The 27,932-nt window shown below is 38.0% G+C and overlaps 1 protein-coding gene across 1 annotated transcript; it reads left to right on the plus strand.

The window, feature by feature from the left end:
• Window positions 1–6,584: 6,584 nt before the first annotated feature.
• On the plus strand, window positions 6,585–23,728 carry LOC105060280 (sugar transport protein MST6-like). Its single transcript, XM_010943928.2, has 6 exons — window positions 6,585–6,612; window positions 8,166–8,270; window positions 8,382–8,704; window positions 8,788–9,417; window positions 9,517–9,984; window positions 23,642–23,728. The coding sequence occupies exons 1-6, from the start codon at window positions 6,585–6,587 to the stop codon at window positions 23,726–23,728; spliced, it is 1,641 nt and encodes a 546-aa protein (XP_010942230.2).
• The last annotated feature ends 4,204 nt before the right edge of the window (window positions 23,729–27,932 follow it).

The following is a 27,932-nucleotide window of genomic DNA, read 5'->3' on the forward strand; positions in this document are numbered from 1 at the left end:
CAAAAGAGATGCATCATCATATGTTAATGGGTGAAATACTTTTGTTCAACGATTGTTTCATGTCTTATCTTTCATTTCTCTTTTCATTATCACATGATTTTTAACTTTTTTCTTTTTGACTTTGGACTAAGCAAGTCTATACCTCAGTCACCATCCAAACAATTTTTCTCTTATAAGCCTTTCAAGGCTGTCCTAGGATGAGCTCCTGGTCGGCTGTCCCACATACGAAAGCCCGTGGGGGGCTGTCCCAAGCATAAGCTCCTGGTGGGCTGTCCCAAGCATGAGCTTCTAACCGGCTGATCCACGTATAAGTCAGTGAGGACTGTCCCAGGCATAAGCTTCTGGCGGACTGTTCCAAGCATAAGCTCTTGATGGGCTGTTCCACATGATAAGACTAGTCCAAACCATATCTCTTTTTTGTTTAATTATTATATATTGATTTTACCAAATCAATTTTGATTTACACTGTGATCAAATTAAATATGTCATATCCATATAATCATGCCATCAACCATTGATATATATATATATATATATATATATATATATATATATATATATATATTGATATAACATACTCATGCTCAAAAATTATATAAGCAAATAATGGTATCTTGGATATAGCAAATTTATCGATCTCAAATCCAACGATGCAAAACTAATGATGCAAGACTAACGGTAAAAAAGTATATATAATGGTAATTATGTACAGAAATTTTTACCTTTATTGGTGACTGATCCAAGCATAGAAATCCTTGTTCTTCTTTGATTTATGAATTTTGAAAATAAAATATTTCACTCGACATCTTATGCAAACAATCGTATCTCCTCATGATCTTGATCAAATATAAAAATTATATATGAAAAAATTATCGATAATCGATCCTAATAATATAAATCCAGAACTTCTCCTAGGATTATCTAAAATTGAAATTTGTCAGAGTATCTGGACCCTCCATTGGTCCATAAAATTTTTAGAGAGAGAAAATCCATGAAGAGAAAAAATTCTAGAGATAAAATTTTAAAGAGAGAGTAGAGAGAGAATCTTCGTATCTTTCAGATGAAGAAATTACGATTGAGATCATCAGAAGTTATATCAAGGTGACTCAATATGAATTAATCATGATCGATGTTATAAATTTTGAATAAGGATCGGATCGGGATCCAATCTACTGCACAAATTTCGAAGTAATCTCAGGTCATCTTATTTTCATCTCAAGTTTATTCTAGGATCCGTGATGCAATCAGAGAGGGAGAGAAAGATCCTAAAGAGATAAAATCCATAAAAAGAGAGAAAGGTCTAGAGAGAGAACATAAAGAAAAAATTTAGAGAGAGAAGATGGAGAGAGAAGGTAGAGAGAAGAGAGAGGAAAGAGAAAAAGGAGAGAGAGGAGAGAGAAAAAAATTTCTCTTATTTTTATTTTTATTTATTTTTCTTTTTCTTTACTTTTCTTTCTTCCTTCTTCTTCTTCCTTTTCCGTTTTCTTCTTTCTTTCCTCTTCCTTGGCTAAACAGGGGAGGACCATAAGGGAAGGGGGCTCGATGGCTCGGGCTTCGATGAAGGCGGCAGCACGGCTGAAGATCCGGCTGCGACGGTTGATAGCAGAGAGCAAGGGAGTGGCCGACGGCAAAGTTCGATCGATGGAGAAAAAATTTGGAACACAGGGATCCATCTTTTTTCCTTTTATTTTTCGATTATTGGCTGGTTGCCGATGGCTAAGGCTTCCCAAAGATGACAGGTAGAGAGGTAAGGTTCCTATTCTAGGGGTGAGACACCGCAAATGACGGGGTCGGTGATCAGAAAAGTGAAGGAGAAAGACTTGGTTCAGAATAGGAAAAAATAGAGTTGCTTTGTTTAAATGTAAATCCGATGACTGTCGGCTCCAATCGAGCATCAACAACCAAGAAACAATGACAAGAAGGAAAAGAGAGAAGGGAAAGGGAGCTTACCTAGCTTCGATGGCCAGAGGAGGATTTTCGACGAGTTTCTTCCCAACGGCAACCCAAGGAAGATGCGAAAAATTCTGGACGATTCTTGACGATCTCTCAAGTGATTTGAGGTGATGATCTAAGAGAGGAGAAGGATTTATTTATAGATGGATTTTTCTAGGCCTAACAAGACGCTCCTTGGCCTGATCTCGATGAAATCGACCGTGAAGAAGACTTCGATTAGGAGTCTTCTTCCTCCTCTCTGCCACGCTCTTATTTTTTTTTTTTTTTTAGGATTTGGGCTTCTCAGGTTTTGGGCCTAGTTCAAGGCCCAAATGGGCTGGGTGTTACAGAAAGACTGAGAAATCTTGAGGGTAAAGATTTTGAGGGTTGAAATCAACCAGCAAAAGGACCAAAAAAAAGAAGCAAACAAGCAAAAGGAGAGATTTGTTATTGTAAATGCTATGTTACAAAGAAATATTATGCTATATAGTTTGGGTGAAATATATGAAGAAGACGTGTGACTGGATAGACTGAAGTTTTATTCGGCAATAGGATGACCAAGGTAGTTACTAGATTTCTCTTTTCTATTTTTCCTAAAGTCTAAATATCCTCACAAAAATCATGAATTAAAACACCATTACTTAAAGTCTATTTAGATGATTGGACTAAAAATCCCATTGGATTCATGGATTGGACTAGTACAACTAGCTAGAAAATAAGATTATAAGTTAGGCTAGAGTTATATTCATAAGTATCCAAGAATGGTTTTGGAGTGGGCAATTAGAATACTATAGGAAGAAAAACAAGGCCTACCTCTTGAGATCATGTCTTCTTAGGTCTATTTTGGATGTATAATGCAATTTGGTAGTTATTTTCCATTTTAGCTAGAAAATGTGGTCGAATATTTAGGATACTATAAGTGATCAAGTAGTTCCTAAGTATTTGAATCACTTTTCACTACAAGAAAAAGGACCTTTACCGATGGCTATTAGCGATGACAATTTTACCATCGCTAATAATGCTTTTTATCGATGGCAAATGGCGATCAATAATTATACCGTCATAAAAAAAAAAATTATTAGCAATGATATTTTTAGCTTTCAGCAATGATTGATTGCGTCGCTAATAAAAAGTAAATTTATTTTTTTTAATTTGATCATAGGATTATTAGTGACGAAGTGATCTTATTAACGATGGTATTTTTCCATCATTAATAATCTTAAATTTTTTCCTCCCTTTTTGATTCCCAGCATGCTTTTATTTTTCTCCACCCCCTCTCATTTTTTGGGTTGGCTCCCCCATCGGCAACCGACCCCCTCCCCCCAATTTTTTCCTCCCCAAGCCTCTGACCGCCTCCCCAAGCCCTTAACCCGCCTTCCCCTGGCCACCTCCAGTCCACCTCTTTCCCTTGCCGCAGATTAGATTGGACTTTTCTGAGCCCCCGACTGCCTCCCCAAGCCTCTAACCCACCTCCCTCTGATTGCCTCCCCGAGCTCCTATCCGCCAGATCCCAAGCCCCCGTCCGTCGGATCCCAAGACCCTTGACCGCCTCCCGCCTCTCCGAGCCCCAGCCGCCTCTCTGAGCCCTCGCCCACCTCCCCTGGTTGCCTTCGGTCTCCCTCTTTAATTTTTTCTACCGTCGGATCCGGCTTCTTTGAGCCACCGATCGCCTCCTCAAGCCCCGAGCCCCCGGCCCACCCACCCCTGACTGCCTCCTCAAGCCCCAAGCCCCCAGCCTACCTCCCCAAACCCCCAGTCCGCCTCCCTTTGGCTACCTCCCCAAGCCCCCAGCGGCCTTCTCGAGCCCCCAGCCCGCCTCTCCCCTTCTTCCCCCCGTCTTCCTCCCCCCTTCTTCTCCTGCCGCGCAGCGCTGTCTCCTGCTACACAACACTGCCTTCGTACCACAGCACCGTCTTCATGGGTTTGGTGAGTATTAGCGACGATAGCGGCAACGAGTGCATAGCGATCATTAAATATCATTGTTTTAAATTTTTTAATATTTTTAAATTAATATTTATATAATTTAATTACATTAGATTTAATATTTAAATTAAATTAATAATATTTAATTTAGTTAAATTAGTTTTAAATTAATAATATTTAATTAATAAAAATTAATAATATTATTAATTTTAATAATAATATCATTAATATGATTAATTTTAATAATAATATTAATAATATTATTAAAATTAATATTATTCTCGAGAGGTGGAACCACTCTAGGAAGCTCTTCAGTGAGAATAGTCCTACTGCCTTCGACGACAGGGGTTCGAGACTAGGCCACCACTGACGAATTGGCTTTGGTCTGCTTATCTACTCCAACGACGGTCGGAGGAGTATTTCTCTAGGCTCTAGTTTCGGTCCGAAGTCCAAAAAATTTTCAGATCGGACTCAAGGAGGGGTATGACTTAGCCCAACCCGGCCTATTTTCAATCTTATTTACAATTCTACTCGATACTTTGGAACCTCCAAGATGAAATTTATCTAGATGTCATGCTGGTGTGCTCGCACAGCCTAGGACCTAGAGAAATGCTCTAAAAGAATGGAAGATCGAATGAGAGGCCCTTGGTTTCAGGCGGAGGAAAGGGGGAAGACGAGGGGATAGAATGGTTTCAGATAGAAGGAAGGGGGAAGAAGAGGGGGCAGAAGAACGAAAGATCGAGTGAGAGGCTCTTGGTTTCAAGCAGAGGGAAGGAGGAAGAAGAGAGGATAGAAGAATGGAAGATCGAGTGAGAGGCCTTTAGGGGACCGAAGATAAAAGATATCTTGTGAGATAAAAGATAGTGGAAGGAGAATTGTGAGTCGCTTGGAAAGCATAGGAATAGAGAGAATATCAAGGTATTTGTACTATGACTACTCATTGAGAAATAACTCTCTCTGTTGAGTTCATGGTTCTTATGCTGTAAGGAGTGGCGTGGCAGGCCTTTTAATTGTCCATGTAAGCTTCAACAATTTGTAGAAAAGGAGCTGCCTTTCTGAGACCCTTTTCCGCAAGAGAATTTTCATTTTGTAGAAGTGGTAGTATCTTTTTCGTGAGGTGGGTTGGGACTCGTAAGTGAGAGGAATGAGGGGCTCATGTCGGGAAAGAAATGGATGATTTTTTTTAAATTTTAATTAAAAAATTAAAAAATTATTGGCAACAATAGTAGCTAGTGACAAAAATCACCGTCGCTAATAGTTTTTTTATATTTTAATTAAGAAAAAAAATAAAATTATTAGAGATGGCTTTTTATCGTTAATACCGTTGCTAATTATCATTATTAGCGATGGAAGAATTGTCATTGCTAATAATGATAATTAACGATGAGGTTATTTTCGTTGGATTTTTAGTGACGGTGTACTGTCGTTAACACTATTAACGATAGCAAAATGACCATTAGCGAGAAACAGGAGTTTTGTGGGGCCTATTTATATACTATCTAATCTAATAAATTAGTGAGGTGATGGTCATGCCTGTAGAAATTCAAGCATTTTTAGTTTCGTTGATATCATATTTTTGGAATTTTTACATGATTCAAGATTGAGATTGAGGAAAGAAAATTTTTGAATTACTAGGTTAGGCCCATTGTCGAATCTTAGTTAGTAGAATATAGAGGTACTTATGGTAGAATAAGATGATCAAGTATTTCACAAAAAAAGTGATAAACTAGCTTATAACCCCATGTGATGTGTAGAATATATTTTTTTAAAAAATATTTTTTTTTATTTATCTATTTTATATATATTTAAAAATAATTAAAATAATAAAAAAATTATATTTTATGCATAGCCAGGATTATAAGTTTATTAGGCAAATTTTGTAAAGATCGATGATCTTGATTCCGTAAAATCTTTTTATAAACCTATTATTTTTTTACTATTTTTATCTTTAAATATTTTTAAACCTTTCCATCTCTCCTTCTCTTTCTCCTTTGATCATCTCCTCACACACCTCCAACTCTCTCAATAGTAAAGTTGACAATATTGCCGATATTCTTTGATCATCTCCTTATATATACATCCCCAAGTCTTCTAATAGTAAAGTGGATAATGTTGTTCGTCAGTCATTATTGCCACCAATGACAGCAGCATCTTTGAGCTCGAGATGAAGTGAAAATATATGTAAGTATGCCCCCAACTGATAACTCGTGAGAGATTGAAACTTTAGATATCCGAAAAAAATATGTTTTTTTTTGTATTGAAATTTTAGATATCTAAATTTTAAAATTTTTTTTTGAAAAAAAAATTAAAAATCTAAACTTTAACTTTTTCTCTTTTTTTTTTCTTTCTTTTTCTTTCTTCCTTCTTCTTTCTCTCTTCTTTTCTTTTTTTCCTGATGCTTGCTCGAGCGTCTCCGCCGCTGCCCTTGGCCACACCTGCCCCTTCCCGCCTCACCCCACCCCTCTTAATATCGGGGCCCCACTACCTCTCTCTCCAGCTTGCTATCTCATCTCGCCTCTACTCCTCCATGCCCTCATTTGGTGCCAACGAATCTCTCAATAACCCCTCTTCCTCCGATGGTGAGACACATGATAGGCAGTCAACCAGAAAAGTCATCCGGCCAAATGACCAAATCGAGTTGAGGTAATATCCTCCTTGATGCCATTCTCATGGCCTTTGCTTCCATCTATAGAGGACTAGAGATCGAAGCGATCGGGTGAGCGACAGAGATGGATGGTGGAGTTGTTGTGGGTTCCAGTCCTCCGCCACTGCTTAATCCAGTGATAGCCCCTCTTTCGTTTCTACTCGAGCGATGGAGAGGAGAAGGTGAGGGTGGTTTTCCCTCCTTCCACTATGGCGAAGAGCTCTAATTCTCCCACTCCAGAAAGGAAAAAAAAAAAAGAGGATGGATCGCGCTCTATGGAAAATACCTTTCCCATAAAAATCCCATACACATGTCAAACAAAGCACATGAACACGTGGCGAACGGAGACATTTACATTTGGATGCATCCATTTTAATATATATATAGAACTACTATGAAATGATTTATTAGCATGTTAATAGATCATTTTGAAATGGCATATACATCACACATCCTGGATCACATAAAGACTTTGGGTTTCTAACAAGCCACTGCTTATCTATTTCATTAGGAATACCTTCTAACAATATCCACTATATTTTTTAACAATACCTTCTAAGGAATGATTAGTCCAAGATACTAAACAACAAAATTTTATTTTTGAAAAATACCATCATGATGAAAATATATATGCAGTAGAAAAATTACATCATCTACTGATATATGATGCGACAAGTGAATATGTGAGACAAGAAATGAATCTTAATTTTTGGACGTCAAATCCTTCTAAACCAGTCCATTGGATATCTATTCCGTAGCTAGAGGAAATGTATCTCAGGTATCTGCTAGAGGCCCAGCTTAGCCTGTAATTCTATTATTTAACGGGTTATATTGGCCCAATCCATGGATCTAATGGAATTTTCAATCTATTCATTACTCCTAAAAAAAAAAAAATCATATATATAGGTACACACCAAGGGAAATTTCTGTGAGTTTCGAAGAGAAGGCTAGTTAAAGAGCATCTTTGAGGACTTGGGGATGCTTGATAAGGTGTTTTCAAGTTCTCTCAACTTGGTAATTAGGTTCAAAAAAGCATGGGTTCGTAGGGTTCGTTAACGATCAATTTGTCATGATATGATGAAATTTGAGTGCAATTTAACGTCCTTATAGGCCTGGTATTCCAAGTTTATGGGGCTTCTATAGCCACCACGTATTTAAGTCCGACCCACGACGCTACCAACTCCAATTCCATTAACTACTAAAAAAACGTAAATAAAATAAAAATACAAGAAAGCAAGTCGAGTTAAACTCGGATTTAATAACTAACAATGTTATCCAAAAGCCTGAGCGGAGGTCTGAGCCGACTTCGTTCGAACTTATCTAGACCAGCAACGGCTAGGGTTTAGCCATCAAAATGTCTCTTACGGTGACCAGCACCAATGGCTCGCTGGAAGAGTGCTTTATTGGGATAACAGTTTGGGCATCGATAAATCATGACATCAATGTTCTATTGAATCCTATTCCAACTTCCTACTTCCCTATAAATTCTTCTCCAAGTCTATCCTTCGCCCTCACCTCTTCTTTATCAGCGCAACCTTTTTCTTCTTCAATTTTTTCCTCTCCTTTCCATCAAAAAAATTTTTTTTTCCTCTCCTTCTTCTTCACTTCTAACGGGAGTTCTTTCTCTAATCTGGTGCAATGGTGGACGTTGTTGTGGCCAGTGCAGGTGGAAGCCGGGATTACCCGGGAAAGATGACGTTCTACGTCTTCTTTGCCTGTCTAATCGCTGCTACCGGGGGTCTCATCTTCGGCTATGATGTCGGTATTTCCGGTATGTCTCTTTCGCTTGTTTCTCAATCTCCTCTATTTGTATTCTGTTTTAGAAATTGTTCTGATCTGATGATGGCTCCGTTTTTTTTTTTTTTTTTTCTTGGATTGGAAGGGGGAGTGACATCGATGGACTCGTTTCTAGAGAAGTTCTTTCCAGCGGTGCACAGGAAAGAACTCGATACGGTGAGCACCAACCAGTATTGCAAGTTCGATAGCCAGCTCCTCACCGCCTTCACCTCATCCCTCTACCTGGCTGCACTCGTTTCCTCCCTCTTCGCGTCCACCATGACTAGAAAACTGGGGAGGAAGTGGTCCATGTTCAGCGGTGGTGTCACCTTTGTTGTTGGTGCCACCCTCAATGGCTCTGCCGTTAACGTTGCGATGCTTATCCTCGGCCGTCTCCTTCTCGGCATCGGTGTTGGATTTACCAGTCAGGTAAACCTAAGAATCCCATGAAGACAAAGATTTAACCCATCCAGCTTCAAGGATCTGATATAAATTCCTTTTTCCTTTTACAGTCTGTCCCTCTCTATCTATCAGAGATGGCCCCAGCACGGCTCCGCGGCATGCTTAACATCGTTTTCCAACTCATGATCACCATTGGCATCTTTGTGGCTAACGTTATCAACTACGGCACCGAGAAGATTAAGGGTGGGTGGGGATGGCGCGTGAGCCTGGCACTTGCCGCCGTTCCTGGTGCCATCATTGCCATTGGCGCACTAACGCTGCCTGATACCCCAAACTCTCTCATCGAGCGTGGCCATGACGAGGAGGCCAAGGCCATGCTTCGCAAGATTCGCGGGACCACCGACATCGAAGCAGAGTTTGAGGACCTCGTGGTGGCCAGCAACCAGTCGAAGGCCGTCAAGCATCCCTTTGCCAACATAAGGATGCGCAAGTACAGGCCTCAGTTGACCATGGCCATCCTCCTCCCATTCTTCCAGCAGTTGACCGGCATCAACGTCGTAATGTTCTACGCCCCTGTGCTCTTCAAGACCATTGGATTTGGCAGCAGCGCCTCCCTTATGTCATCACTTATCACCGGTCTCATCAATGTTATTGCCACCTTCGTCTCCATCTTCACGGTTGATAAGCTCGGCAGGCGGAAGCTATTACTAGAGGGAGGAATTCAGATGTTTCTCGGTCAGGTACGTATACGATCGGATCTAATAATATACCATATCCACGTTCTCCCCACGGAAACCTATCTTCTAAGAGCTAGTCTTGAACGGTGTTCATGAATGCAGATTGTGCTGGGGATACTGATTGCGATAAAGTTCGGGACGAGTGGGGTGGCGGACGTATCGAAGACTTACGCTATCTTTGTGGTGGCATTCATCTGCGTGTTCGTTACGGGGTTTGCATGGTCATGGGGCCCGATGGGGTGGTTGGTCCCCAGCGAGATCTTCCCATTGGAGATTCGATCAGCTGGACAGAGCATAAGCGTGTCGATGAACATGTTGTTGACCTTCACCATTGCCCAAGTCTTCCTTGCCATGCTTTGCCACATGAAGTTCGGACTCTTCTTCTTCTTTGCTGCCTGGATGTTTATCATGACCATGTTCGTTTATTTCTTTCTTCCTGAAACCAAGAATGTGCCCATTGAAGAGATGATCCTTGTGTGGAAGAAGCACTGGTTCTGGGGCAATTTCATAGTTGATGAAGATATCCATAATGGGGATGTCGAGAACGGAAGGCCTTCAAATATCGTCCACGTTGCATCACAAAATTAATCATCAACTGTACATGCAACTCCTCGGAATTGTGTTAGGCCTGCCTTACGTACCCAAGGAATGGCAGCTTGAGTACGATTCGTGAATTCTCGACACCATCGTCTTTTCAAGATAGATTTCATGGGAGAAGAAGATGCATGAAGGGGAAAAAAAAAGAAAATACGTTAGATTGGTTGCCCCGTCTGGTTTATAGGTTTAAGTTTCTTTTTGTTTTAAAAAAGAAAAGAAAAGAAAATATGTTAGATTAGGTTTTAGTTCCTTTTGTTGTCTTTTTTTTTTTTTTTTTGATGCGGCTTTTCGTTATTATTTGTTAGAATTCATTTAGTCTTGTGAGTGGCTGGTTTATTGGGCTGCTCTGACCTGATTAATATTCAGCCACTGTAATAGTTATCTTCTTTTTGTGGAAGTGATGGTTAATTCTTTCCTCTTTTTTTTTTCTTTTTTTTTTTTTTTTGGCGCTGGAAATCCATACGCAAAACCATCAATTGACTCGATCGAACTTTAATTGAGGGCAATGTACGGCAAATATTATTAGCTTTTTCAGTTTTTTTTTTATTATTTTTTTTAAAGGTCTTTAGAGTTCATAAATTTAGTTCTATCTTCCAGAATAGATTTAATGTGTAGATCGATAGTTCTCGACCTGGTGTGAAGGTTGGCTCCTACTTATTAATTGGTAAAGCCTGCTAATCTTTCTTGCCTATCAAAATCTCCAATTTTACTCATATATTTTTGAGCCCATCTATCTAAACACCCAATTTCTAGATGGGATCTTAACATGTCATTAATGTTTTGGGATCCGGTTCACTTTAACTTTGGTACCGTAGACTTGAAGGGCTTCGATCCTCGACAGTGCATTATAGCATGCGGTGCATTGCAATTGTAAAATAGATGACTAGCAAATAACATGCACACGAGCATAATGATGGATCCAACGACGTACATCGTTTGCTGATGATGGATGGCCAGCATAATGCACCACATGCTGAGGTGCATTATATGCACTGTAGAGAGCTGACTTTCGGATCTAAATACTACAACTGGGGAATAATGGCATAGATCTTTGCAATCAGATATTTGCAATAATCAGAACTTACGTTAACTGGTCTAAAGCACCTTTGTTTACACTTTTTATATTGTCAGATATTTGAAGTACATACACAAGTTTGTAATCCCCAAAGTTCAAGAAAAGGGGAAAAAATTTGTTAGTCTCTAGATTAGGCATCTTGATACCATCAATTCCTTTTTCTGATTTAATTAGAGTTTATAAATGTCGGAAGCATATTTAGGTTTATCTGGACTATAAGAGGGGTTGTATTTGTATGTTTAGCATGCATTTAAAAATAAAAAAAAAGAAACAAAACATATTCAGTGAGAGATGAGAGGTTGCGAGCACACAAATCTCAGTTCACATCATAGGTTTAGGTATTAGTGACCTCATGTTATAGCCCAAGCTCAAGCCCAATTGAGAAGACCCAAACCCATTTAAATAAATAAATAAATAAATAAATAAAATAAGAACAGGAGAACCGAGAAGAAGACTCCCGGTAGGAGTCTTCTTCTCCGATTAAACCACCGTGATCAGGAGTCCTAGGATGATCAGGAGTTCTAGGGCTCTCTATAAAGAGACCTCCCCCTTCCTAAGAGCCCCCTATCGATCTTTTTCCCCTCTTTTCCTACCTAATTCCTCCGATTGAAGCCGCAGCCCTTAATTCGTGCTCACCACGATTTCTCACCGGCGGGATCACCGGAGGCCGAAGTAAGCTTTCCTCCTCTTCCTCTCTTCTTTCTCCTTCTTTCCGTGCCTCTGTGTACGACTGCCGACGGCAGGTGTCGTCGGATTTTGTCGGAGAAGGGACCCCTGTTTGGTCTCTTCTTTCCTTTGGTTTTCCAGCACCGGCGATCACTGCCGACCGTCGGCCTTGTCTCTCCGAACTCGAGAGAGTTGCCCCCCTCCGCCATCGGTTTTCGTCGTGTCGGCCGTGGCCTGAACGGTCGGTCAAGGGAGGGGACCTGCCGGTCCCCTATTTCGGCTAGGAAGGAGTCCGAGAGAAAAGAAAAGAAAAGAAAAGAAAAAAAGAAAAGAAAAAGAAGAAAAAGAAGAAAAAGAGAAAAAGAAAAAGAAAAAAGAGAGAGAGAGAAAGAGAAAGAGAGAGACTTTCTCTCTCTGCTCTCTCTCTTGGATTTTTAAGATTTATGAAATTAAAAAAATATATATATATATAAATAATAATAATAATAAATAAAATAATAATAATAATAATAATAATAATAATAAAAAAATACAAGAAGACTTTCCATGGATCAATCCAAAAATCCTGGATATTGTCATCTAGTCGATCCATGTGAGGATATTCGATTTTAAAAAATTTTATATTTTTTAATTCGATAAAATTTTGATCAAAAATATGATTATTGACGTACCAGGTCCAGAGAAAGATTTTCAAGATTTCTAGGATCTCTAATTTAGATTTTCTTTTGAGGTAAGTAGTGTTTACTTTTATTGAATTTATCTGGTAAATTATAAATTTTGAATTATATAAATTCATGGCATGCTTGTGATTGAAAATATTTATTGAAATTAATTGTGATTGAAAATAATTATTAAAATTATTTATGATTGAAGTTATTTATTGAAATTATTTATGATTGAAGTTATTTGTTGAAAATTATTATGATGATGTATGATCATAAAGAATGATATGATTTAATTTGGCTCGAATATCACCTTTTTATATTATTTTCAAAATAATACATGAATTAGAAGATGATATGAATTGACAACCTGACTATGTAAAGGACCTCGCCAATGGGGGCATATACATTAGTAATTGATTTGTTCTGAGGGTTTATGTCGCCAGCGAGACCAGTGACATATCGTCAGAGAGACCAGCGACAAACCGTCAGTGAGACCAGCGGTTTCGAAGGACTTGCTGCTAGATGATTCGCAGCCTACCGCAAGAAGATATGCGGTATTATGATCCTGCCACAGAAAAAATATGGTTATAGTCATGGTTGGTAAAAAGAACTTAAGAAATTTGATGAATTTAAGATGATAAGCATAAGTTGAAATTATGATGAATTAAAATTTTATATATGATTGATAGTGTGATGAATTAAATTATGAATTCATAAATTTACATATTGATTTTGTTATTATCAGTAAATCGATATGTACAGTATTATTGTCTGATTTATTCAGTTAAAGGTATACATTGCTTACTGGGCTATTTAGCTCATGATAAGTTTTATATTTTTCTTTACAGATCCAGAAAATTAGCATGATGCGGGATTTCGGTTGGGAGAGCGATTAGAGATGGAGTTAGCTCAATTGATTTAGGATTTTCTCAGAATTGATGCAAGACTTTTATTTTAAGTGATTGACTTTGTCAGACAATTATTTTTCTTTTGGACACTGAGTTTGATTTGTTATTGGAATTAAGGTTTGATTGTTAAAAATTAAAAAATTATTTAACTTTATGTGTAAGATATCATGATGAGATGCCTTGCATGCTTATGAAAAAAGTTTCTTATGAGTATATGGCGGTTGCCATGACCTTCGACTCACAATCTCGGATCGGGGGCGTGACAATTAATATGGTATCAGAGCATAAGTAGATAGATAAAGACATATAGAATAGAATGAGCGAGTGATGGGTAGATATTAGAAAATTTGATAGGTTAGTTATGATGATTATGATCTGATCTGTCTCAAGTAAGTTTATAACTTTATTAAGGATAAGTTATTATCTCAAATTTGTCATAGGTCAATATGCCTCCATGATGAATGAAGAATACTCAAAGAGCGGTTGGAGGGACATCAAATCCACTTGGTGATAACACTCTCCAATTGAATAGCGGCACATCTCAGTAGGAGGGAATCATTGATCCTATTGGAAATACTCCGACAGTACAGGAGGAGCCGAACATGACTCAGCTAATGCTAACTCTGATCAGAGTAGTTCAAACACAGCAACAGTTACTTCAACAACAATATGCACAGCCACGTCAGCATCCTCCACCGACACCTGGACATGGAGAACATCCGATGCAGAGAAACAATATCGTCGAGTTTAAGAAGCTAGTCCCTCCAGTCTTCAAAGGGACCATCGAGCCACTGAAAGCAGATAACTGGATTATGAAAATGGAGAAGGCATTCGCCGTGCAAGAATGCCACGATGAAGAGAAGATCTACTACACAGCATATCTGTTACAAGGCGAGGCATACAATTGGTGGCGTATACTTGAACAAAAATATGAACACGATAGGATACCACTCACTTGGGAGAGATTTCGAGATGAATTCTTTGACAAGTACTTCCCTCGAAGTGTCAGAATACAGAAAGAGCAGGAGTTCATTCATCTGAAACAGGAGAACAGATCCGTTGCAGAATAAGAAGCTAAATTCACGAAGTTAGCCAAGTTCGTTCCAAGATTAGTTGAGATTGAGCAAGACAGAGTACATAAATTTGAAATGAGACTAAAGACGAAAATTAAAAAATAAGTTGTACCCTACGAGTTAACTACTTATGCCTCAGTTGTGAATAAAGCTCTAATAATTGAGAGAAAAATAAATGAAGCACATGCAGAGAGAGAACGGAATCAGAAGAAGAAAAATAAGTTTGGTGGAACTCAAAGACGAAATCAGAACAATAAGGGTCCAGCAAAGAAGCCAGCAAATGATAAGAATCGTGAGAATGAGACAGCTAGATGTTCGAGATGTGGCCGAAGAGAACATGAGTCTTCTAATTGCCCATGGAATACTTGTTCTTGTTTTAGCTGTGGACAGAAGGGACACAAAATTACAGATTGCCCCCAGAGGAATGAGAATAGACCCACACAAACAAATGATGGAGGTCAAAGGCCGAAAACTCAAGGAAAGATCTATGCACTCACACAACAGGATGCTCAGGCCTCTGATGCTGTGGTGACAGTTATCATTCCTGTATCTGATATTTATGCTTCAGTTTTGTTTGATTCTGGTGCTACACACCGTCCTTTATATCCACTACTTTTATTAGACAATATGATATAGTATGTGAACTTATGAAAACTAAATTATATATTGAGACACCAGTATGTGGTATTTTGAGTACCGAAAGTATGTGCAAGTCATGTAGTATCAGAATAGGAGAAAGAGAATTACCGATAGATTTGGTGGTCCTAGATATGCATGATTTCGATGTCATTCTAGAAATGGATTGGCTTGCTACTTATCATGCCTCTTTGGATTGTCATGGAAAGAGAGTGAACTTTCAAATATCGGAAGAATTAACATTCAGTTTTGATGGAAGTACAGGAACCACCCCTCTACGTATTATTTCATTTGTGCAAGCTAGACAGATGCTAAGAAATGGATGTAGAGGTTACCTAGTATCAATAAAGAATAAAGAACATGATGAATTGAAGTTATAGGATATTTCTATCGTAAATAAATTTTCGGATGTATTCATTGAAGATTTAATCAGACTACCACTAGACAGAGAAATTGAATTTACCATTGAGTTGGCACCCAATACCGGTCCGATTTTTAAAGCTCCTTACCGAATGGCTCCTATGGAGTTGAAGGAGTTAAAAGATCAATTACAGGATTTGTTGGATAAAAGTTTTATAAGGCCTAGTGTATCTCCTTGGAGAGCTCTAGTCTTATTTGTGAAGAAGAAAGATGGTAGTATGAGGCTTTGTATCGACTATAGAGAGTTGAATAAGAATACTATCAGAAATAAGTATCCTCTACCTCGAATCGATGATTTGTTTGATCAGCTGCAAGGTGCACAAATCTTTTCTAAAATTGATCTTCGTTCAAGATATCATCAGTTAAAAATCAAAACAGAGGACATACCAAAGACTGCATTTAGAACTCGTTATGGATATTATGAATTTCTAGTGATGTCATTTGGGTTAACCAATGCTCCAGCGGCTTTTATGGATTTAATGAACAGAATATTCAAATCCTATCTTGATAAGTTTGTTATCGTATTTATTGACGATATCTTGATATATTCAAGAAGCAAATTGAAGCATGAAGAATATTTACGGTGTATACTACAAATATTGAGGAAAGAAAAGCTTTATGCCAAATTAAAGAAGTATGAATTTTGGTTGGACAAAATAATCTTTTTAGGACACATCGTGTCCAAAGATGGAATTTCTGTGGATTCAACAAAAGTGAAAGCTGTGATGCAGTGGAACAGACCTACAAATATTTTCGAGATTCGAAACTTTCTGGGAATGGCAGGTTATTACAGACGATTTATAGAAGAATTCTCCCGCATAGCTTCACCTTTGACTCATCTTACTCAAAAAGGGATTAAATTCGAGTGGACCAAAGATTGTGACTATTCTTACTATACCAACAGGAGATGAAGGATTCACAATATATAGTGATGCATCTAAAAAAGAACTCGGCTGTGTATTGATGCAATATGGTAAGGTAGTGGCCTACGCCTCAAGACAATTGAAACCATATGAACAGAATTATCTGACACATGATTTAGAATTAGCTGCAGTGATTTTTGTCCTAAAAATTTGGAGACATCACTTATACTGTGCGCAGTGTGAAGTGTTTATTGATCATAAGAGTTTGAAGTATATTTTTACGCAGAAGAAATTAAACATGAGACAGAGAATATGGTTAGAACTGTTGAAAGATTATGATTTAACAATTCATTATCATCCCGAAAAAGCTAATGTCGTTGCTGATGCCCTTAGTAGAAAATTCATGAAAAATTTGGCAGTTTTAATCACACATCAAAGCCAATTATTGGAGGATATAAGAAAACTAAAATTAGACATCCAAATATATGACTCAACAGTACGATTAGCCAACATGAGGATTCAGCCAATACTTATTGAAAAAATTATAGTTGCCCAGAATGATGATCCATAACTAATGAAAATAAGAGATTCAGTGAAAGCTGGTGTTCAATCTGAATTCAAGATATATGATGATGGTTCGTTGAGGTTCGAAAATAGAATTTGCATACCCAATGATTCAGTACTCAAGCATGAAATACTTCAGAAAGCACATCAGATCGGTTATACAGTTCATCTGGGAGGTACTAAGATGTATAGAGACTTAAAAAAAATATACTGGTGGAATAATATGAAGAGAGAGATCGTTCAATTTGTAGCTTAATGTTTGGTGTATCAACAAGTTAAAGCTAAACATCAAAGACCTGCGAGACTACTTCAACCTCTTGATATTTTAGTATGGAAGTGGAAATATATCACTATGGATTTTGTAACTGGACTATCTAAGACTTCAAGTAAAAATGATGCAGTCTGGGTGATTGTGGACCGATTGACAAAGTCTGCACACTTTCTACCAATTAAAGTTGGATTTACTTCAGAAAGACTAGCAAAATTATATATGAAAGAAATTGTAAGGCTACATAGAATTCTAGTGACCATTGTATCGGATCGAGACATCAGATTTATATCACAATTTTGGAAGAGCTTACACAAGGCATTAGGAATAAAATTGAACTTCAGTACAGTTTTTTATCTACAGACTGATGGTCAGTCAGAGAGAACTATTCAGATCTTAGAAGATATGTTGAGAACTTGTATTTTGGATATGAAAAGTTCATGAGATGAGCATCTACCTTTGATTGAGTTCGCTTACAATAACAGTTATCAGGCTAGCATTGGTATGGCACCTTATGAAGCATTATATGGTAGAAGATGTCGATCATCGATTCACTGAGATGATGTTGGTGAGCAGAGAATATTGGGACCCGAACTTATTCAACAAGCCATCGAGAAAATCCAATTAATTAAAGAACGACTTCGGGCAGCACAAAGCAGACAGAAAAGTTATGCAGATAACAGGAGATGGAAATTAGAATTTCAAATTGGTGACCATATATTTCTTAAAGTATCTCCTTCAAAAAAAATTTCAAGATTTGGCATTCGTGGTAAATTGAATCCTAGATATGTGGGTCTGTTTGAGATTTTGAAAAGAATTGGTGAGGTGGCGTATAGACTTGCCTTACCACCTTCACTTGCAGAAGTACATAATATTTTTTATGTTTCTATGTTAAAGAAATATTTACCAGACCCAAGTCACATCGTGAAACTTGAACCATTGTAAGCTAGAAAGGAGTTATTATATGAAGAATATCCTGTACGGATCGTGGACCGTAAAGAAAAAGTGCTGAGACGTCGCAACATTCCTCATGTCAAAGTACAGTGGAGTCGACATTCGAAAAGAGAGGCTACCTGAAAACTAGAGGAAGAAATGAAGCAAAAATATCCCCAGCTCTTCGAGACCATAGGTATGAAAAATTTCGAGGATGAAATTTCTTTTAGAGGCGAAGAATGTTATAGCCTAAGCCCAATTGAGAAGACCCAAGCCCATTTAAAAAAAAAAAAACAAAAAAAATAAGAACAGAAAAATCGGGAAGAAGACTCCCGGTAGGAGTCTTCTTCTCCGATTAAACCACCGTGATCAGGAGTCCTAGGACGTCTTTTTCCCCTCTTTTCCTCCCTAATTCCTCCGATTGAAGCCGCGGCCCTTGATTCGTGCTCACTTCGATTTTTTGCTGACGGGATCATCGGAGGTCGAGGTAAGCTTTTCTCGTCTTCCTCTCTTCTTTCTCCTTCTTTTTGTGCCTCTGTGCACGACTGCCGGCGACGGATGTCGCCGGATTTTATCGGAGAAGGGACCCCTATTTGGTCTCTTCTTCCTTTTGGTTTTTCAATGCCGGCGATCACTGCCGACCGTCGGCCTTGCCTCTCCGAACTCGAGAGAGTTGCCCCCTTCTGCCGTCGATTTTCGTCGTATCGATCGTGGCCTGAACGGTCGGTCAAGGGAGGAGACCTGTTGGTCTCCTGTTTCGGCCAGGAAGGAGCCCGAGAGAAAAGAAAAGAAAAGAAAAGAAAAGAAAAAAAAAAGAAGAAAAAGAAAAAGAAAAAGAGAGAGAGAGAGATTTTCTCTCTCTGCTCTTTCTCTTGGATTTTTAGGATTTATAAAATTAAAAAAATATATATATAAATAATAATAAATAATAAAATAATAATAACAATAATAATAATAATAAAAGAAATACAAGAAGACTTTCCATGGATCAATCCAAAAATCTTGGATATTGTCATCTAATCGATCCATATGAGGACATTGAATTTTAAAAATTTTTATATTTTTTAATTCGATAAAATTTGGATCAAAAATATGATTATTGACGTACTAGGTCAGGAGAAAGATTTTCAAGATTTTTAGGATCTCTAATTTGAATTTTTTTTGAGGTAAGTAGTGTTTACTTTTATTGAATTTATCTGATAAATTATAAATTTTGAATTATATAAATTCATGGCATGCTTGTGATTGAAAATATTTATTAAAATTAATTATGACTGAAAATAATTATTAAAATTATTTATGATTGAAGTTATTTGTTAAAATTATTTATGATTGAAGTTATTTATTGAAAATTATTATGATGATGTATGATCATAAAGAATGATATAATTTAATTTGGCTCGAATATCACCTTTTTATATTATTTTTGAAATAATACATGAATTGGAAGATGATATGAATTGACAACCTGACTATGTAAAGGATCCCGTCAATGGGGGCATATACATTGGCAATTGATTTATCCTGAGGGTTTATGTCGCCAGCGAGATCAGCGATATGTCGCCAGAGAGACCAGCGACAAACCGCCAGCGAGACCAGCGGTTTCGAAGAACTTGCTGCCAGATGATTCGCAGTCTACCGCAAGAAGATACGCGGTATTATGACCCTATCACAGCAAAAATATGATCATAGTCATGGTTGGTAAAAAGAACTTAAGAAATTTGATGAATTTAAGATGATAAGCATAAGTTGAAATTATGATGAATTAAAATTTTATATATGATTGATAGTGTGATGAATTAAATTATGAATTTATAAATTTACATATTGATTTTGTTATTATCAGTAAATCGATATGTACAGTATTATTGTCTGATTTATTCAGTTAAAGGTATACACTGCTTACTGGGCTATTTAGCTCATGACGAGTTTTATATTTTTCTTTACAGATCCAGAAAATTAGCATGATGCAAGATTGTGGTTGGGAGAGCGATTAGAGATGGAGTTAGCTCATTTGATTTAGGATTTTCTCAGAATTGATGCAAGACTTTTATTTTAAGTGATTGACTTTGTCAGATAATTATTTTTCTTTTGGACACTGAGTTTTGATTTATTATTTGAACTAAGGTTTGATTGTTAAAAATTAAAAAATTATTTAACTTTATATGTAAGATATCACGATGAGATGCCTTGCATGCTTATGAAAAAAGTTTCTTATGAGTATGTGGTTGTTGCCATGACCTTCGACTCACAATCTCGGGTCAGGGGCGTGACACCTCACTACCGGAATTAGATAAGTTATGGGTTGAACTGAATCTACGAGGAGGTTAGAATTAGGTGTATAAAGTATTGTAGACCTTAGGCTAATTTTTGAAGTATTAAACAGCTGACATGTATTTTCTTTTGGTTTTGTTTTGAGATATTGGTCGCTGTTGCGGTCATGGGTCAAAAGATCAGATAGCTCGAATGGTTAGCTTATGCCTCCGTGCCTGCATGCGTGAGGTAGGATAGCTCAGATAGTTGGCTTATGCCTCATGCGTGAGGTAGGATAGCTCAGATAGTTGGCTTATGCCTCCATGTCCGTATGCATGAGGTATTATCTGCTTTGGCCTCTGACGTTGTCGCATGGAGCCTCATAGTTTTATCCTTTAAAAGGCATCTCACGGAAGAGAGAATGTTTCAATCCATATAAGCTATATTCCTTCTTGACTCATAACCGATATGGAACTAAAAAGATCCTCTCTACACCACAACAGTCACAATAGAGGCAGCATTAATACCATGTCACTCTTCATTCTCTCGAGCTCAGTCCAAATTCCACATTAGAGGGCAATCACAAGTACTAATTTAGCATTAGAAGGCAAATACAAGTACTAATTTATGGTACCTTGGTGCATTCTTTTCCTCTATTTTTCTTTAATATATACCCCTACTTTTGTACCGTGGAATTGAGAAAATATTCAAATTATTTTTGAAAATTGGCATATTTTTTTTTTGAAAATTGACATGTTATTAATGGATCAAAGATAATTTAGAGATATCTTTTGCTTTTTTATCATGGTGTGTTTGGAAACTTTAATGTCTAAGTATGTTTTTTGATCTCCTACCTTTTCGAGCTATTTCTGATTAGTTTTTATTTTTTTGAGGGTAACAATTTCTGATAAGTTGCATCATATTACATCCTATTAGCTTATTGGGTTCTGTTTTTCCAACTTTTTGTTGGGCTACGTATATTGGAAGTTTTCATGTTTTAGAATTTATTTGGATAATTGAGTTGAAAATCTTATAAAATTTTAGCAAATTGGGCTAATATAACCATTATGGGATTAAAGGATGAGCTATAGCTGATATTTATAAATACTCAATACAGTAGTTTTGGAGTTGGTCGATTCAAATTCTATGGGAAGAAAGAAAAGATCTCAAAAAGATTCGGACATTTCATTTTAAAGTTATTAGTATTTATAAATATAACTTTTGCCTAGTTTATAATCATATTGTTGTGGCCAATTCTCTGTTACGTCTGTCGTCAGAGAAAAGCGCCTGCAAAAGAAGTCCTCACTGATCGAAATTATGTCCGGCGGGGATCCTCTGATGCTTAAGTTAGTGAAAAATGGTGAACAGCAGATTAAGAATATTTAAATTGACAGAGTTTCAGTCCAGAATTGTCTTACCAATACTGTTCAATTACCTCCATTTTATAGATGATTTAGGTATAACCGACGAGCACGTGGTTCCACTTTTTATTGTACTAAATTATCGAGCTATAATCATGGAGTTAATGGACTGTTTATGTCCACTAACGATCGTGACACATAGTCGATAACTGTTTATAATGATTAGATGCATAGGTTCCATACATTCCGGCCTTATGTGATCATGAGAAGATAAGTCAATTATATGTCGGTAATAGTAGTAGGTCGGTGGTCATGGAGATCCGAATGAGCATCGGACGATGACTCTGATATACCGATGGTCATCGATCGGATATTAACTGATTTATCGTGGTTGTCCGTTATTGATTGATAATAGCCGACTGTCGGTCGGTCAACTGATTGTCAGTCAGAGTATTGTGTTCATAAGGTCGATGTAGAGTCAGAATCAGAGGTCGGCTGAATTATCCCAACAGTTATCCTCCAATCCCAAGATAAAGTTGTCCCGACATGTATATTATCATGTGGTATGTCATGTTGGATGAAAGGAGTTGTCACGTGCTGTCTTGAGCCCAGACTCGACTACTGGTATTAATGATTTTTTTGGAATACGAGAGATCTCCAGCTATTTTGTTGTTTTGATAGCTGTGAAATCATCATTAGCTGTCATTTCAGTAAGATAATTCGACACCCAGGACATCCGGATGATTTGATTCTGACTAGTAGATCTTGACTATATGTCCAAACATCATTGGGTCTGAGCTGTTCACACAGATAACGGTGAGGTGACATGATCTGGAAGCAGATGCATCGAACCATCTGATCAATGGTTGGTCTTAATTTCGCCACATGTCGTCATCAGGAGGAATCTTGATTCGACTGATTTCATTCAGACCGTTGAGGGGTCTTATATATATGAAATTGCTTTCATCTGAACTTTACTTTGCATTTGTCATCATCCTCTGCAACAGAAGGTTCTGCAAGAAGGTCACCTTAGTACCAAAAGCTCTAGGGTCTTGTTTCTCGCTCCATCCTTGGTTTCAGGTCGAGTCCTTCTTCCTCTTTAGGTTTTTTTTTCTCCCTTTAGGATTTTCTTTTTCTCTTCTTAGTTCTCCATTTTTCATAGCTAGTAGAAAAGCTTCTTCTTCTCGAAATAGTCGGTCGGAGAATCCAGCCGACGACTCTCTTTCGGATCCAAAAATGAAAGTTTCTTCCTTATCTGGGCCCAACATTGAACGACTTTAGAAACAGTACCGTATTCCGGAACAGCATCAGCTTTTCGCTTCTGGTTTGGAGGATCGGATGAATTCTCCTCCTCCGGACCAGATTACAATTTATGTCGAGGATCTTTGGATCGATCTTCGATTTTTGATTTCAGAGTTTATCTAAAATCTTCTTGATTATTATGGCCTCTGTCCTACTCAGCTAGCCCCGAATTCTATCCGGCTGATCATCAGTTTCATCCTGTTGTGTCAGCTTATATCGATTGTTCCTTGTTCTTCTCTTTTTCGATCTTTCTTTGTCCTTCATCCTCATTCGAAGGCCAAAGGTTGGTGGTTCTTCAATCCGAGGAAAGACTTTTCTTTTATCACTGATCTTCCATCGTCCATTCATGGATGGAAGAACCAATTTTTCTTTGTTTCATCTTCTTCTCCTTGGAACTTTCTTTCGTGCTTGGATGATCCAAGGACTGATCCCAACGAGAATAGTCAGGTGAAGGCTAATGATCGGAAAGATTTTTTCCGACTGAAGGACATGGCAATTCTACCACAGCGAGAGCTGATGACCGAACAAGCTCTCTATGATGTCGGACTTAGTTTGGTCACTTCTTTAGGTATAACATAGTTGGTTACTTTGTCTTTCTTGTCTGTTTCTAAACTTTATATTGATCTCTTTATTTTGATTGCAGCTATGCAGCCAAGAGCACGTGTCGGCTGTTGATATCCGCTCGCATGCTGTCAAGAAGAAGATGGCAACTGAAGCTGGACCCTCCTGACCATCGAAGAAGGGTCGGGTCACTACTCCACTGGTGAAGGAATCCGACATTCTGTCGGAGATGATTTTTGAACCAATCTTGGCATTATCGGTCCCGACAATACTTCCTGAGGTACCGTCTGCTGAAGATGGGACGGCGGGAGAGGATGGAGCTGCAATAGTACCATCAGTGTCCCCATCAGCAGAGGTTCGGACTGGGGTGGGAGTCACGATCAAACTTGAGCAGTTTGTGGCTGCGCCAGCCATTCCTACAGCAGAACATTCTCAGGCACAGTCGATTTCTGACTTCCCAGCATTCTCAAGCACTGGACTGCTGATCGAAGATTGAGGGAAGGCACCAGCGACTTCAACCGATGACGGGTCATCTGTAGGCCTTCGAACTCTTTTCAACATTTGGATCTCCGAGGGTGAGTCAGTCTTGGCCAATCCGGTATTGGCCAGGCAGCTCATCGAAGCTACTCTTCTCCCGACTGATTGGGAGAATAGGAAGAATTGGACTGTCACTGAGATATTTTCTTCTTTTTATCCGATGATACTTGGGATAAGTTTTCTGATTTTTTTTTTTGATCTGATTTGATTTATCTTCTGCTTTCAGTGGGCGCATGATATGCACGATCTAGAGAGCGGCTATCGAAAGATTGTTGACTTTCGTCGATTGTGGATGGATAAGGTGGTGGCCATCACCGTCGAAAAAAATACTGTCGTCGAACAACTTCAGACGGTAACTGAATAGAAGAAGAAACTTCTGGAGCAGATCTCCCAAATGACGGCCGATCTACAGTCTTCCAGAGCCGAACTTGAGTCGGCTCGCCAAAACATCTCATTCTTTGAGTTGCGGATCAAGAGCAAGAAGCACTCCATCTATCGGCTCTTAAGAGAGAGAGATGGATGTATTGAGGAAATTGAAGTGGAGCGTGAAAGGCATCAAGCCACCCTGAAAAGGCTGGCACTGGCCGATGCTGAGTCTGCCTCCATGCGAGCTGAGACAGAGTCGACGAGGAAAGCCTTAAGTCTGACCGTCGAGAATTTCAAAAATTTTGAAGAATTCAAGGAAGAAATTCTTGAAGGCGGATATGCATCCTACTGCATCAGGTACGAGGACGGCCAAGATGCGGTCCAAAAATTATACCCAGACTTGGACTTGAGCAGCATCATTCCTCCTGATTCAGAAGATGAAACTGTTGAAGAAGGGGCTGCACCGACCGAAGATGACTCACCGACTGCACCAAAAGCTGTTCCAGTCATCGATGTTGCATCGGAGCAAAGAGATGAAGACAACGACTGGTGATCGGTATAGTATTTTTATTATTTTTTTTATAATTTAAAAAATTTTGTAATCAAACTTTAGTCTAATTTTTGTAACTTTCTTTTCAATGAATAAAAGAATTTTTTCAAGTACAAACTCTTTCTTCCCTTCTGTATACCTGCAATGTTGTAGAATCGTAGTTTGATTATCAAATATCGATCGACGAATCGAACGTTCAGTAGCAATTGTAGAATTATTTACTAATCGAATATCAATTGACATACTTTAGTTTTTAGGCATTAGGATAAATGGTGATAAGCTGAATATCCTTCGACTGACCATAGTCAAATCAATATGTCTAGTTATTTGATAAACGGTGACAAATCGAATATCCTTCGACTGACCATAGTCAAGTCGGTATAGTTTCAATTCGACTTGGATCGTATTGGTATAGTATTCTGCTTAGTCAAAATTAAGTCGGCATAAATAGTCGTTCAATTAGAATTAGCTTTTACAGTAGAAAATCAAGATATAGTCGGTACCGAGATACAATCAGTATATCAGCTTTTACAGTGAAAGCCGAGATATAATCGATGTGTCGATTTTTACAGTGAAAAATTAAAATATAGTCGATAGGAATTGACCATTCATTTATCGATCTAATATCATTTTAGAGTTGTTGAAATTTTTATGATCCTAAAATTCAATGTTTCATTCCAAGCACTGTATATATGTACAACTTTATTGATAATACATCTTTAAGTTGTCAGTATTCTATGTTCGAGGAATAGTTATTTCCTCAAGGATTTTCAGTCGATATACGTCCGATCTAAGTGTCTTGATTATTTTGTAGGGTCCTTTCCAATTTGAAGATAATTTTTTCTAATCCAGATATTTTGAAACTTCTGTTTTTCTTAGGACCAGATCTTCTAGACAGAAGACTTTCAGCTTAACTTTTGCATTATAATATCGGACTACTCTTTACCGATATGCCGCCATCCGGACTTGAGCTTGCTGTCGGACTTTTGAAAGTAAGTCTAGATCGACTCTCCGATATGCTGAATTGCTCGACTTACTGTATTGTTCCACCTTTGCTGATGGTAATTCGATCTCAAGTGGAATCATCGCTTCTGTTTCATAAGCTAGATTGAATGATGATTCTTCTGTTGGGATACGAGGAGTTGTTCGGTATGTCTATAGGACCGGATACAGTTCTTCCACCCAAAGGTCTTTAGCTTCATTCAGTCTGATTTTGAATCCATATAAGATTATTCGGTTTGTCACTTTCACTTCACCATTGGATTGTGAATTACCGACTGATGTGAGTTTGTACGTAATATGAAATTTTGCATAGAATTTTTTAAAATTTTGATTGTCAAATTATCGATCATTGTCGATGATGATGGTATGTGGTGGATCGAATCTACATATGATTGACTTCTGAATGAAATCTTCTATTTTACTTTCAGTGATCTGTGCCAGAGGTTCAACTTTCATTCATTTGGTGAAGTAGTCAATTGCAACCACTATGAATTTTTTCTGACCAAATGTCGGAGGAAAAGGACTAAGTATGTCTATTCCCCTTTGTACGAAGGGCCATAGTGTAATAATTGAGTTAACTAATTGGTCGGTTGGTGTTGTATATTTACATATTTTTGACATGGTTCACACTTTTGGACAAGTTCAGCTACATTTTTTTTTATTGTGGGCCAATAATATCCTTGTCATAAGATTTTATAAGCAAAAAATTTACCCCCCAAGTAATTTTCATGAATTTTTTCGTGTACTTTTCTGAGTGTATAGTCAGTATCTATTAGTCTCAAACACTTCAGTAAGGAAAGAGTGAACAATCTTTTATAAAGTTGGCCATTCATCAAAATATATTATGAGGCCATCCATCTAAGTCATTTGACTTCTGAAGGGTCTGTTGGTAGAGTTCCATCAGTCAAGTATTGGATGATCGAGTCCATCCAACTTAGCTCATCATTGATTTGTAGTACTTCTTCAACTTTATCAATACTCGGCTGTTCAAGATATTCGACGAATGTCCAACCAAGCGAATTGAATGAAGTGGTTGTGAGTCAAGAAAGTACGTCGGCTCGAGTATTTTCTATCCTTGGAATGTGAAAGATTTTAAAATATTTTATGGTTGATATTAGATCTTTCATCTTTTGAAGATACTTCATCATGATGGGATCTCGGACTTCAAACTCATCTTTAACCTGCCCGATAATATTGTGAGTCAGTGAAGACCTTCAGGTTGTCGATGTCAAGCTCTTTGGCAATCTTCAAATCGGTTAGGAGAGCTTCGTTCTCGGCTTGGTTATTTGAAGCTTTAAAATTAAATCGAAAGGCATACTCGGTTACCATCCCTTCGAAATTAGTGAGGATGAGACCGGCTCCACTATCCTATGCGTTGGATGCTCTATCAATATGTAACACCCACACTGATATTGATTCGGGCTTGGGAGTTTCAATTAGTTTTATTTTGTCATTCGATTCATCCTCAAGATTATTGTTAGGTGAGTACACTCGACGATGAAGTCGGCCAACACTTGTGCTTTCATCGATGGACGTGGGTGATATTGGATGTCAAACTCATTGACTTTTATTGCCCACTTTGTCATTTGATCTGAAGTATCAGATCGGTACAAAATTACCTTCAATGGTTGGTCTGTCAAGATGACAATGGGATATGCTTGGAAATATGGACGAAGTCGCTACGATAATATAATTAGAGCATGGACCATCTTCTCCACCTTTGAATATCTTATTTTGGTATTGTGAAGTACCCTGCTGGTGTAGTAGATAGATCGTTAAATTCGATTTTCATCTCCTTGGATGAGTACCAAACTAACTGCTTCTGTTGAAGTTACCAAATAGAGATACAAAATTTTTGTGATCTTTGATTTTGTAAGTAGCGGTGGAGACGCCAGATATTATTTTAGATCTTCGAAGG

This window comes from Elaeis guineensis, chromosome 1 (assembly GCF_000442705.2).
Source record: "Elaeis guineensis isolate ETL-2024a chromosome 1, EG11, whole genome shotgun sequence".
NCBI lineage: Eukaryota > Viridiplantae > Streptophyta > Magnoliopsida > Arecales > Arecaceae > Elaeis > Elaeis guineensis.

Coding starts and splice junctions, on each gene's coding strand:
- LOC105060280 (XM_010943928.2), top strand. CDS start 6,585: ATGGATGGTGGAGTTGTTGTGGGTTCCA. Junction 8,705..8,787: donor GTGTTGGATTTACCAGTCAG/GTAAACCTAAGA, acceptor TTCCTTTTACAG/TCTGTCCCTCTCTATCTATC. Junction 9,985..23,641: donor GGCCTTCAAATATCGTCCAC/GTTGCATCACAA, acceptor TTTTGATTGCAG/CTATGCAGCCAAGAGCACGT.